The sequence below is a fragment of the Mya arenaria genome, chromosome 1, assembly GCF_026914265.1.
Source record: "Mya arenaria isolate MELC-2E11 chromosome 1, ASM2691426v1".
NCBI lineage: Eukaryota > Metazoa > Mollusca > Bivalvia > Myida > Myidae > Mya > Mya arenaria.
In genome coordinates this window covers 159,239-174,302 of record NC_069122.1, presented here as the reverse complement: position 1 = coordinate 174,302, position 15,064 = coordinate 159,239, and the positions used below count along the sequence as shown (strand labels likewise).

The following is a 15,064-nucleotide window of genomic DNA, read 5'->3' as shown; positions in this document are numbered from 1 at the left end:
TCGTAAAAATAAACCCTGTTTTGAGACACGAGGTCAAGGTAAACGTCTTTAGAACCATCCATAAAACATGATAGCATGATAAAATTCAAATAAAAGTGCACTCTCAGTTTTATCGGAATACTTATCTACGTCTTCTAATGTATGTCTGCTTCTCGTAAACATAATGAAGAGTTTGCCCTGAAGCTAACGAGAGTACGAAATGCATTACCAATTATAGTCGTTATCCGGGACATTAACAACAACAGCGTCTTAGAGTTAAAATTTTACGCTTTCTAACAATACCTTAACCGTTGTCATTCAATGATAAAACGTGTTATGCATAATGTATATTCTGCATTTAAAATAAGAAGCTTGAGCACCTTAACATGAAAACACCATTTCAGAGCATCAATTTATTCAAGCAATTTAAGGATTCCATATTTAATACTTAAAGTTAAAAAATGTATCTTAAGGTGCTTTTGTAGCATAAGGCTAGCTCGGATATCATCTAAGGCAATGTTTAATATGTACGCAAGGAATACGAACATAACGAAGTAGATTACGTTTTAACATCAATGCACTTGTAAATCTGAACAGGTTTTACATAGAGCATGTATCAATTCTTTACAACTAACGCGAATTATCCCCGAATCATGTCGATATTTCTTGTTAATTCTTAACAGATGCCATTTACACGTGTTCCAATTCGCGGAAGCCTTTCTGAAATATGTTAGAATCTACAGGATTTCTAGAGGGAACAACGATGAACATGAACATGAAGGTTATAAGGGGTTTCTATTTGATGAATTCCCAAGATGTGCAGAAATAACTTATCGTTATCAAGGTATCGATTGCTACACAAAATGTCAGTGCCAATTGTCACTTAATGTAGCAGTTGTACATATTAAGTTTCCGTTTTATTGAGCCATTCAGCTCATTAATACGGTACTGTTAAATGCTGATGCCTGACGTCTCCATTTAGTTTTCTACCATTTGAAAGAGTTTTACTATCTGATAACTTACTAATTATATGTAAAATAAATGAAGATACTAAAGTATTGATAAAACCATTGCATTTAGTACTTTTATTATTTATTTTAACTCTATCGTACGTGAAATGATATAATTTGCATTTTTTTCAGACCCAGTGCACTTGTTTGAAATGTGTTTTTTTCGGTTATGTTTTCGATTGGGTCACCAGGCAACCACAGTCTTTAAAAATTTAAATCGGATGCCATAATGTTCATTATGGGTGCATTTAATACGTGTCTGTATGTATTCATATTTGCGCCTAAATAGAAGTGCGCATGCATATAACATTTGCATCTCAAACACTTAATTTTCTTCATGATTGTAAAGATATGTCATCAAGTCAAATAACATTTGGAGAAAACCTGTATTTAAACCAATTATTTTTAACTCTGCATTTTACACATCCATAGGCATTTGCTTTATAAATCACACATTTATGCAGTAAAACCATTGTCGTTTCCTTATAATTGAACCAATTCAAGCGCTTAGATATTAGCGTTACTATAATTTCAGACTAAATCATATGTCAAATTATCGGCAATTCTGCCAGGGTCTTAATCAAAATAAAAAACGAAGCGAATACATTACTACATTACTCATTTAAGGCCAGTTTTTTAAAAGAGGCCATCGGGTGTAAATAACTGCATACCATTTGTATCACTTATAACAGTTACTATAGACGTAAATAGGAAATAGAACTATGCACACCCCAAACATATTAACTAAGAATGTTATTTTTTCTTATTGTTCAGCCTGTCCCATATAAAGCTCATATATAGCATCAACCTCTTTACCAAATTTATCACGCTATATATTTACCAAAACGTCTGAATATCAGAATAAACTAGAAGCGTCGCAGTGTGACAAAACCAGGTTCTTAATATTGGCAATTAGAAATTATAACCAAATTAATTTCTTGTAGGAGTTAGGAAAAGGTTGCAGCCTTTATCTTAACTTTTTTCAAAAAGACGAAATTTAAAAATACTCTAGTTAAGTATCTTAGGTGTTTAGTTTTCATCAATTCTGACTTATATATTTTGTCTTCTATATTTTGTTACAGTGACCTTGAACAACCGCCCCTCCCTTCTGAAAAGCGATCACAAGCTAGCTCTAAATTACACCAACACACTTTAATTCTATTCATCAATTCTAACTGAAGTTTTTAGGCGGAAACCATTCTGAGTAACAGTGACCTTGACCATGACCATTACCCCGACTTCATCATAAGTAACCACAAGCTAGATATTAATAAAAGCTACATACACTAACTTTCATCCCCATCAATCAATTCTCATAATATTGGTGGGAAAATGCTTGAGAATTAATTCATTTTTAATAACCTGGATTTCTTTGAAAACCTTGTTAAAATTGAAATATTAATAATCATCATGAGAACAATATACAAACTTACCGCCAGCAGTCATTTTCCCTGCATGTAAAAATGTTAATCCGACCACAGCTGTCATAATCCACATTGTGCCAAACTTCTGGGGTCGTAATGAGATATTGCTGGTTTTCGTGATCCGTTAATCCATATCTGAAAAATGCAGTTATACCATAACTCACCGGTATTCCTTAACAAAGATTTTAAAACATGACAAATCCTCTTCGACTACGATGATCATACGCACACCAATTTGTCTAATTAGTTTTTAATAAATCAAATCCTATAGCTATCTCTAAGATACGAGTAAACGATCAGAGTATGCTTTGCAAATCAGAAAAACATGTATAAAACATTTATGAAAATAAACTTTGATGTGCATTGTCTGTCTCTCCAGAGCGCAGAATGCAATTAGTACGTGTTTATCATGTGCCCTTTGAACACCAATTTTGTTATCCCAATATCCTCATGATGCTCACCAAGCAAGAACACGTACATCTTATTCATGTATAAGGCGAACGAAACATCTGCCTTTAACGACAAACTGAAATAGGTAGTCCATTTACTACTATTATATTACCGAATACTATTAATTGATATCTTTTGGCTATCCTGCCTAATGAGATTACATCGGAAGTATTTTCCTCTATCTTGCAAAGTTCTTATAGCCTTCAATTGAACCGATTACGATTGATAAAGTTGTTTATTTGCGGAAAAGTATAAAGTTTGTCATTTATTCGCTTATGAATAAGAAATAAAAAAATAAATTGATTTCAACAAAGTTATATTTTTCCTAATAGTACAAACGCAAACTTTGCGTAAGGGATCCTAACGTGTAGCGGCATAGCAAACAAACTATACAAAAAGGAGATATATAGATAAATATAATATAATACAAATACACTCAGAAAATAACCATACAATAAACAGAAAAGTTGTTGCTTTCAGTGTCAGGTCTTATGAAATTTCTCTCGTGATCATAGAATAACATTATTTTCATTCGTGACTTAGACACTCGTGAACACAACGTTTTCGTTGACACTTGTTAAATAAAATGAGATTTTTTACTGACATCAACAATTACACTCTAAAGTTAGGTTGTCCGGGCGCACTCGCTTCTCACCTAGGCGTTCGGGTTCGATTTCCGGCTTGGGCGCATGTGAGTTTGGTTTGTGGTCACCAAGCCGGACAAGTGGGGTTTCCTCCGGGTTCTCCGGTCTCCCCCACAACACAAGACCACACTCTAGCGTAAAATCGTGCCAACGAGAGTGATTAATATAATGTTGTAATAACTCGTTTCACAATCGTTGTAAAATAATTATGTTTATTCTCTCATTATTTACCAAAATACGTCATGAGGTTAACCCTTAAACAGCAAATGGCAAATCCACAGCGATCTGAACGGCAATACTCCAAATAGTTTTCTTATCATTTCAAAACGTGTTTTTGTTTGTATTTCGTTTTGTCTTGAAGTAATTTGAGCAATACATTCCTGTTGCTCATATCAATGTCAAACTAATTCCTTCATTTTACGATATGGATTCCACATCCAGAGTCACAGTTTTCACTAACACCTTTTAAAATTTTAGGTGTGAAGTTAAAGTCTTATACCATGAATGTAAACCTTTCAACGCTTTATAATCCTGTATGGCGTGTATTTGTGTGAGACCTCTTGCTTATAAATTTTTCCTTGAAACACATGTATAGTTCATGCACTGACTTCATCAATAACAAATTAACTTGAATATCCCAGTTGATACGTTTTCTCTCTCCTATGTAATTTTGGGAACAAGTACTAGCACAGTAGCACAATCATATGAGTGAACTTGCCGGCGTTAATTTCATCAGCGCTTTGAGCTATTTTGTTATTTCCGATTGCAGAGTAAACCCTAGCCTACAGAGACCATATATCTATGACACGTTCTAGTGAATTTCCAATACAGGCATCAGCGCGAGTATAGCCAGAGTGAGGAAAAACGCATAAAATTGTCGAAGACGTTGGTATTGTCATTTGAGTATTACTTTTTCCGAGGGGAATATTTTTTGAAGATTTAATATTACAATTAAATATTATATTAAGCGCTTACTTAAACTACCCAAGAAAGATATCACAGCCTGGTGAAGCAAATAGTGTTCGATATTTATAGTAAAATGCAACAGTTGACATCCAATTTTACGAAAGCTTTACAATGTGACAGATAGGTTACTTTGTATTAATGAGCTGTATTTGTTCTAATAGAGGATAATAGTGTAAGTTAATCTAATGGCAGGAAATGATGCCTTTAGCAACTGTTAAGGGGATCGCAATTTTCAAATATATTTATACAACCATCTTCTGACATATATTTGAAAGTTGTTGATGTTATCTTAATGTCTGTTGATAGATTATTAACCTAAATCTATAATTTATTGTTTCACTGTTAAATAGGAAGATTCAGTATGAATATTTGTGAAAATGGTGTATACTTTATTTTTATTAGAAAAAATATAAACACAAACACTGCATACACATGTATAATTATTGATATTTTCCAAGGAAGTTTTATGATAAAGTTATTTGTATTTAGTTGAATCAAGAATAAAAAATCGGCATTATGAAATAAGCTTCTAAAGCGTGTGACGCTTATCTTAACGATCTTGTCTTTAATTAACGGTAAGTGTTTACAGGGAAATCATCTGAACATTTTTTTCGCTTAAGAACAATACTTTCTACTGCCTCATTTGTAAGGAATTATACAAAGTTGTTTTCTAGACAAACATGATAGATACTAGACGATCATGAGATAACTTAACACAGAATAGACCATTATTTCATGCATACCGGTGAAAGAGTGAAAAATATTAGTGAATGATAACTTGATCATTTCACTTTGGCTCGAGTGAAATGATAACCCTTGCTCAATTCCACTCTGTACGACAACTCGGGACTATTTTTTCCATCTTTTAGAAGATTTGCTTCCCTTGATTTTGAAAAAATACATGTCACAAGTACATGTTTGTTGTCGTCTGTAGTGCAGTAATATATACACATTGACCGAATCGTATTGAATTGTCACAATCAAATTATGCAATAATTTTAATAAAACAAACATTTTTTTTGCGATTGATTAAAACTATTAAAAAAGAACAAGCTTACCAATTTATGTATGAACTATTTCATGGAAAACACTATTACAATTGGTAGGTATCGGTTGAATATTTACTTGGCCACATGTGCTAGTAATAGAGTTGATAGACCATTCCTTCCTACAAACTCTAACCGCGTACATGTATGCACAAGCATTTTGAATTTGACCAATTTCCATTTTACATTCATCAGTTTAACAATACATTTTTCTTTTTAAAAACTTTCAAAGGTTGCGCTGCATCCCTCTCAAAAGCATCTTCGGGCACATCCTCGACATTTTCTCTGGGGTCTTCATAAACACACGGAAACATGACATTCAACTTTAATAGATATGAAACTAATTCGCTGTCTCAACAACAAAACATCCCTCGGCTGCACTGAGCATGAATTCACCGCGAAAAAACCCCGTAAGATCCAGAGTCTGAGAGCGACAGTGACTAGATATACACTTCGAAAAACACTAAACACAGACTTCCGTTGCTTTTACGAATACACACTTGTATAAGTCCATCATTGTTAATTTAAATCTGTTGAAATTGTTTTTGAATGTACAAAAATGTCACATGCTCAAGTTTCATTGAATTGTATTTCTACGCGATACATTTTTTTTATTTACGAAATGCTTTTGTTTAAATACTTGTTCTTTGTCTCATTAAATGTTAAACATGATAGGTTTCGTTGATAGAACTAGGGTTTTATCTAAAAATAACTTCAATTCCAACAACCACTTTTATAAAGTGTGGAACTTTTTTTTTAGTGGAAGGACTGCTTGCGCGAAGAAGAGGTAACTTTGACATAGCGATTATGCCGCAGTTACTTCCCTTCGCAAAGAGGCCACAGAAATTTACTCTAGCGGGGAAAAGACGCGATATATGCATGAAATAAAAAGAAAATTTGTTGAATTCAGTGTAAGATCGTATTTTATTTCACTCGTGGTCACAGAAAAATAACATTTTCACTCGTGGCTACGTCTTTAAAGATATGCATACGAGCCACTCCTCTTGGATCCGCATTGACAGTAAAGATATACATCTGGAATGCTAGTCTATAATCAGGGATATATTCATTGCATGTACGAATTTGCTTTCACGATAATTTATAGTCAACTAAACATTGCTTTTAGTTCAAAGAGTTTAAAGTTTTTTTCTTTGCATACATGTTATTGCAGAAATGTTGTCATCCAAAGTTTCATGCCTTTTGGGAATTCTTGAACAATATGATCATGCGTTATCGTTTTCCTTTTCCCATTCAATGACTAAATATGTTTTTTTTTTATTTAAATATATGACCAGAACTTCTCGGTTTCAAGCGTTTAAGCAGTTTCAGAGCGTTAGTAACCCTGTTTGATATCGAATTGTTTTAGGTTTGAGATTTACAAAATAAGGTTAGAATGAGTTTCTCTTTGGCGTTTTTCAATTAAAGAAAGCAAATATAATCAATTTTAACAAAGTTAGAAAAAAAACGTTGCCACAACGCCCTCTGTGAGTAAGTGCCTTTAAAACACTATCACTGAAATATAGCATTGCAATGATGGTTGGTACGTTTAGTTTCATTGGTGTCGGTATACTTTTGATATAATGACCTATTTTCCCACAGAAAACATAATATGCTACATTAGTCTATGATATTTTAATTCACATGACTCGTATCCGTCTCAATTCTAATCTTTATCTTCAGTCTGCCCAAAATTATATTTACAAGCCTGTCAATGTGGATCTCTCAGGATTTTCTTTTTCGATTACACTCTAGACTTTTTTTTAAAGAAAACGAAGTAATCTTAAGCAATTAATAAACATTCTGGTTGATGCGACAATAATGTTTTTTAAATTTTGTATAAAACAGACGACATAGAAAAACAAGTTTACTAGTGATGCTACAACCTTTGTAAAAAACACTTCAGTAATCGAGATCATTATAAGACTACGAATTGACTTGTGCTCTCTCTAGTGAGGCTTCTATTTTCTTTTTCTTTCTTTTTTGGGAAATGTCCGGGCAAGCGTGCGGTTATGACTTTATGAACTGTTTAAACTCCGAGTAGACTCATATTTAAGTAAACTCGAGTTTTGGTGGCATTCCCTTCATGAAAGCAATGTTAAGACGTGATGTATGTTTTTTGTGTTGTGTTGGTACGTATGTATGTGGTGTATGAACGTTTTGGCCTCAATATTTATATGAAAAGCAACAGAAACAAGCGCAGAAGTCAAAGTTTACACGTTTATCCTGTTTAATGACACAGGGTAAACACCAAAGACATTGAAATTCACAAACAATAAACACTGAACAACAGCTAATAAATCCACAAACAACACAGTGCAAATATACAACAATACAAATGTATATAAAAACTATGTGCCATTTTGGCTTTTACTTTGTGCTTATAAAATGCGTATGCATGTATTGGATAGTTTGAATAGTAGGTACGTCCCTGTAGTATGTATTCTATTATTTATTTTTTTCGTTCTCAAGACAATACGTGATGTTATATTTTGATGATCGTACAACTGTTGTCAACAGTATTGATTAATCACAGACGACAACGGCATGTTAATAGCCTATACTAAATTAATATGCATACTCTTTTATGCTAACACTATTTCAGGAATATGCTCACTAATTGTAAGAAAACACTTGTTTAAAGGTTCCTCGCTAGATTTACATTGCAATCGCTGTACTATTTAAAAGTACACATTTCAGTGACGTATGCTTGTCTGACTGTAGTACGTATAAGTATTTCTCAAGCCTTTATTGATATGGATAGGATGCCATGGATCGGGTGTCTTATCTGACATATATCACACAATGGAATATGTTACGACCAATTAAAACACTGTAAATGGCATTCACATAGCTTTAGTAAGTTTAAAACAGATTTTAAAATTAGTTGTTGCATTTATGGGAATATCATACGTGCATGATTATAATTGTTTCTCAAAAACAGAACAATGTACACTAATGATGAGATTTCTGTCACGTGATACATATTTTTTATCGATTGTTTTGCAATGTAAACGGATGTTGACATAATATTATAATCCTTTATTTAAAAAAAAAAAGATTTTTATTAGTTATATTTAAAGGAATCTAACTCTGAAGGAAACGCACAGTTAAAAGAGCCACCATACAAATACAACTGCTAAAACTGCCACAAATGCACAAACACAGATGTAGCAATTAAAATAAATGCGATTATCTATTTTGATCGACTAGTGGCTAGCAAGCCCCTAAAATGAAACGATTAGTTTGCTCAAAAACTAAATATTTATTATCAGGTTCATGCAGATCCGGAAGGTGGTGAAATACTAAATGAATGCGTCATTTCGCTGACTGATCCGAAACGGAACCCCATTTTATTTTTGGCTATTTATGATTCCCTGGTGATGTTTATGCCATTCAAAAAAGCTTATGGAGCATCAGTCTAATGAGCCTATGACTGAACTTTCCACATCCAATCAATAATTGGTTCATTTATAAGGCAAATAATAGTTCTTGCTAATATTGCGATTATTGATACAAGTTCAAAATAAATGAGATTGAATATTTTATAACTATTTAAAACACTAAGTGAACTCATATTTCGCAGACAGTTCCAAAGCGATGACCCAACATGTATTAGGAAAGATACCCTTATGCATGATTTTTTTGTCTGTGCTGTTTGTGTATTCACTTTCCATTGTTATGTAAGTATCCGGTATGTCTTAAGTTTGTTGCTTTACATAGAGATTTTTTTATTATTTTAGTGTGTTTGTCCCTGTAGTTTCCAAAGTGTTGTCATAATATATATATATATCATAGTACATTTTACGATATTGACTTAATGTCAGATATTTATTTTTTATTGGTTTAGGAATAATACTTATTTTCGGAATGCAAGGCCGTTTAGTTATTTATCAAAAGGACATTTTTTCATTATACCTAGAACAATTTGTTGACTTCTTTGGGGCGCAATACGAGAGAAAATATCAATTCAAGGAACACAATATCCGCCGTATTCCCACGTGTGTGTTTGATGGTTCTCATCATCATCCCAAAGAAACACCACGGGTCTTTTTCAATAACCTTATTTCACTATCAACAGCTTCTTACACTTAACAAATCATTTCATTGTATCCTGATATTTCTGATAAATGGCGATAGTAAACGAATCGCAATTTAAGTGTTTCTAAGGCGACGGCGTTTAATTAAATAGAGCTTAGGCCACACAAAATCGATGTCCCGTTTTATGGATTAACTGCATCTCATCTAAAAAGTGTTTTGTTGACTTTTTTCTTAGAAATAGATACTTTATCTACCATCTATTTAATTAACATAAAAACATTTTAAACAAATAGGCAAATATGACCCAGGATTAAAACATGCCAATACAGTCAATGCAAGTCATAAACTTAAATTTCGACGAACGTGAATCAAACCATTTAATTTGATACAACTAATATGTAATAACGATATAAAATGTACACACATTTTTTTTATTATTGTTATGTTAACAATAAAAAGCATACGTTTTTTTAATTACTACATAAATATTTCAGCTCAACCATTAAGCATATTACTCGAAATTGTAAACTGGTTTGCTAATCAAACATATACTTGGCAATATACTACTTAAAAATATTTTAAGATACCCATGTTTTTCTAAAATGTCACAATTCTCACACAATCCAAACTAATTGAAGACAGACACGTTCCCATAATGAAAATGAATGAATGCACTAGAACAGATCAATTTCAAACACGTTCTAATCATGCAAATACATAGACGCATCTTAACAGAAGATGTGTCTTTGTGTGTAGTAAATCAGGACAATGGTAAAACCAAACTGTTGAACCATTTTATCGTTTTAAACATAAACAGATGACATATGTCAGGCAGACATTTGTATTACTTTATTTGAATTTGAATCTCTTTATACTTTACAATCAATTCACATTAAAGCTTCAAAGAACATCGTCTTTAAGAGATAATATCTCTGAGCAACTACACATTAGTTTATATTGATGAATTCTGCACAGAAAATGAGAAAATATAGAGGTTCCAGATCGAATCAACATCTTTTAGAAAGATACGACATTAACATATGTTTTCAAATAAACTAAGCAAATGTGTGCGTCACCAGTTTAACAAAGCCAGGATGGCAGTAGCGTTTTTAACCGAACACCAGGGCAATGCGCACTGCTTACACGTTGGATGCGAGTTGTCAGTCTTAACTCTTTAAAGAGTTTCATTTGTTACCAGGCCGTTCTTATGAGAGTGATTTAAAGCTACGATAAAAAAGGACAGTTGTTTCCTTTTCAATTTAAACTTTCAGAGTATTTACGTATTGTACTTTGATGCTAGTATATGACTTGTTTTGCCATACCACCCCTCAAAATGTTGGTTGAAATGGCGAAATAAAGTGGTTTATAAACATGTAATTACTATACAACAAAATCCGTAACCTGTTCCCTAAATCAAATCCATTCAGAGTACAAACTATTTAGTGCAATAGTAAGTTTTTTATTGCAAGACTTTATACATATATCATTATCTTTCTTTATAAACAAATAACATAACAAAATATTTTAAACAATAAGCAATTACTTATTATTCAACCTAATACCAACTGACGGAAAAAAAGATGATAAAAGACATTTTCGAAATCCCACTGATTTGACCGAAGGCTCAATCAATTAGGAAACAATCTAATGCAGAACTCAGGGTTTGATTACGTTTTGTTTTGTGTTGTCATTTGTAGGGTTGGGCGGTTATAAAGTTTTGTATAGGCATCATTATTTCACAGCAACTTAGTCTGGGTGATATGCGGCTTACACACTCTCAATTTTGAGATGGAATGTCTAAACCAGCAGCAAATCACCAAGGCAACCAAAATTTAAACTGTGACGGCTTGAAATGGCGAAAGGACATCAAAAACATATAAATTTACGTATATCTCGATAAATATTTTGGTTGCCGCTTTGAACTTTGATAAACACACTTAGTTTAACTGATATTTGAACTGAACGATCATTGGTTGTGTAAAAAAGAGTTTTCTATAAGAACAAAACATGTCATTGTTCTTTTCATCTCTAATTACGGTGTTGTGATAATGGAATGAGCGCATTAACCATCATCAAATGTATAATATGAATGACTCGATGATACGTTCATTGAACACGATTACTCCCATGCCAAATGAAGGCAGATTTTTTTTTTTTAATTAACTGTATAGATATATTATCTTTTTTAGACGGAACATCGTGCCAACGAGAGTGACTTGGTATAAGTTATCATAACTTTATTCACATTCGTTGTAAAATATATAATATTTAAACTAAAAGTATATTAAAAACGAGTTAAGTTTTATTCTTTTCTGTGTATACTATCCGATATCAACCACTTAGTATGTAGCATATAGATACATATGTTTCAAAGCTACATAGTTAGGAAAAACTAAGGTGAGTTCAGTCTGAACACTTTCCAATTTTCTGAAAATATTCTGGAGAAAGCTTTTTTAAAGGACAAGGTAAGTCAAAGCATGAAATTACTGTTCATTGCCCGCAATGGTGAACACACGATTGTGAATAAATCCTCTTCTCAATGCTATCAAAGGCCCATAACTACACGGACACATGTAAACTATCCTCAATGTTTCAGTATCACTAGCAAAGGTTTTAGGAATAACTTTACTTCGGCAGGAAGCTTCTATTTCCGTCTTTAATGAAGAATTCGTCCAACAAGAACAATGATCAAGAATGCTTGGCAATTATTACCATTTTTCTAAATCATTTTGAGCCTACTAAATACAAGACAGCTACATATAACCAAAGTACAGTATTACGATACACATTGAAGCATGTATACTATATCGAACATTACAACGCTTAAGAATAACTCATAGAACACTTATTTAGAAGCAGGCTTGGATGTTTAAACATTCTGTGTAATTCCAGTTTTATATAAAAGCTAAATATTAACAACACCTGTCTTCTTTATCTAAGGAAACCGTGTAACCACTTTGAATTAACACAATGCAGAGTTTGTCATGGAGAATTCAAATGCAATATTAATCTAAGATATTTCATCTGCGCCATAAATTACTGTACGGCAAGGGCAACGTCAGATCATAACTGTGGCAGTATATAATTTCTAGACAACATTAAGAGAATGTTGTATTGGAGGTATGCCTAGCTTATATTTAAATTAAAGACTACAGGAAAACCAATGGAATATACGTAACTACTGTACGAAAAGTCTACCACCGTTCATTTTCATTTAAACAATTATCATACTGGTGTGTTATGATATCATACAAATATACAACTAATTGTAAATTATCTTAATAGTGCATATTTTTAAAGTATGATGGTCGTAGTCTTAACACCACCCGAATTTAACAAATGACTTTTAAATCATGAACAACTAGTCTTCACGCACCAGATAAATCAACTTCTGCCATGAACGATTTGGTGTATACTTGACGTATCACTTTCAGCTACATTTCGCAAAGCATCCACAGATGTTGTGGTTTCCCTGCAGCCGTACAATAACATAAAACCTTTAAACATCTTTTAACCGTTGCGGTTACTAATACACATTTAAAACTGACTGATCGAAGCTGCTGTTGGGGCGTTATAAATTGACTATTCGTTGAAAAAAAGCAATGCCGTCATGCGTTTTTCCATTGATTGATTAGCACATTTAATTCAGTCTAGTATATGCAAACAGTAGTCGATTAAATGCCGAGAGCTTTTTTCGTTGTCATATTCAAGGGAGATATCCTGTTTATTATGCAGTCCATTCCATCATGCTGTGTTATTTTCATTGTAAGCACAACTTCAGAAACGTATAATTATGCAAATTGCATTAATCGTATGCTTTTTCGAAGGACAATTATTCACATCATGAGCTTAAATACTATCTAGTATATGTTTACGTTTCATATTATTGTACACACTGTCGACACTGTCTTGCACCTTGTTCATCAGCCCCTGAAGTTGAATAAAATGGCCGAATATGACAAAATATCACATCACTTGCTTTCTCGCAAAAGTAGTAATCTATCTTACAATTTATGTCAACATCAATGACACACGTATAAAACAACCTCAGTTATTGCAAACATGATGGAAATTGGCCTGTTCTGTAATGAAGTCTAAAAACAAAATGCATCTGCAAATTGCAACCAAAATGTATTTTATGAAATAATTCCAAATCGATACACTCGAAAATATGAACTGATTTAACCATCAACATATAAAAATATGTTTTAAACTTCCGAGAATTATCCAGGAAACATGTCGATAATTCGTGTTAATACTAAACAGATGTCATTTAAACGTGTTTCATTTGCAGGAAGCCTTTCTAGAAAATGTTAGAAAAATCAGGATTTCTAGAAAATGACATCAATGAACCTGCACGAGAGAATACTATGGGTTTGCATTTCTAAATTTCTCAAGATGTGCTCAAATAACTAATCGTTCTCAATGCATCAATTTCAAACCACGAAATCTGTTATTTTCATTCGTCATTTAAGATATATCCGGTATACAAATTTTTGTTTTATAAAGGTATTGACGATAATTATACCTGTTGATGCATGGTGCATTTTGTTTTGTATCATTTGCAATGGAATTGCTTCCTGTTTACTTATGTGTAAAATAAGTGAATTTGCAAAGAAAAGCACCTATTGCAATTTGTACTTTAGTACCTTATTTTAACTGCAATCTTTTAATGCCGAAAACTCCTGTTTGCAAATTCTGCAAAGTCTTTCCTAGTGAATTAGAAGTTTAAAACTGTGTAATAATATAGTTTCATAATAAAACTAACCATTGTACAAACTCTGGGAACAAACAAAGAAAACATTATTAGAACTAAAATTGAAGTACATATATATCTGTTACATTCTTCTTTTAAAATGCTAAACCGAAATAAAATAGATGAATAAAGTGACGCAAAACATGTTTGTAAACAGTAAAATATTTCGTTTAATACCTAGATATCATGACCATTAAACGCAGTCATTTTATTGTTGGCACACCGATATTAAGAATAAACGTATGTAATAAACGACTGCACTCGATGCGTAATATTAACGAAGATTATGATACGCATTTCAACAATGACAATTTGTCTTACAATGCACCTATTCAGAATTGTTATGCAAATTGCGACTGTTGCATGTTTAACTGTTAAATTTACGGGTATTCTCATGTCTTCTTACGGTTATTATTTGAAAGACTATTGTAATTTTTTTCATCTTAGAAATTCGAATACCTGCTATGCATTCACGGAATGCATCATAAATCTTCAAGCAAGCACTCGCATATACAAAAGTCATTACTAACTCGTCAGATAATTCATCTCCAACGTCTTTAAATAGTTCATAGGAGTAAGGACATATCAAAATCTAAAACAAACAGAACTGCAAATTCATGCCGATGTTTGGCAACAGTTATTTTTACACCATAACGTTGGAAAAATATCATTTTCAGAGGGTTGCAAATGGTTACATGCAAAAAATAATCTATACAAAGATATTGGAATAAATCATGCAAATGTGTCCTTA

At 32.6% G+C, this 15,064-nt stretch overlaps 1 protein-coding gene across 3 annotated transcripts in view; it reads right to left on the bottom strand.

The window, feature by feature from the left end:
- LOC128237006 (uncharacterized) overlaps window positions 1-15,064 on the bottom strand; it is a 218,747-nt gene that overhangs the window by 74,883 nt on the left and 128,800 nt on the right. For 2 of the 3 annotated variants that reach the window (XM_052952178.1, XM_052952193.1), the window contains exon 3: window positions 2,423-2,548. In XM_052952178.1, coding sequence (XP_052808138.1) covers window positions 2,423-2,486 — 64 coding nt within the window. In that variant the 5' untranslated portion in view covers window positions 2,487-2,548. Of the gene's footprint in view, window positions 1-2,422; window positions 2,549-15,064 lie in introns of those variants that run through there. The other variant, XM_052952185.1, reaches the window with a different exon arrangement.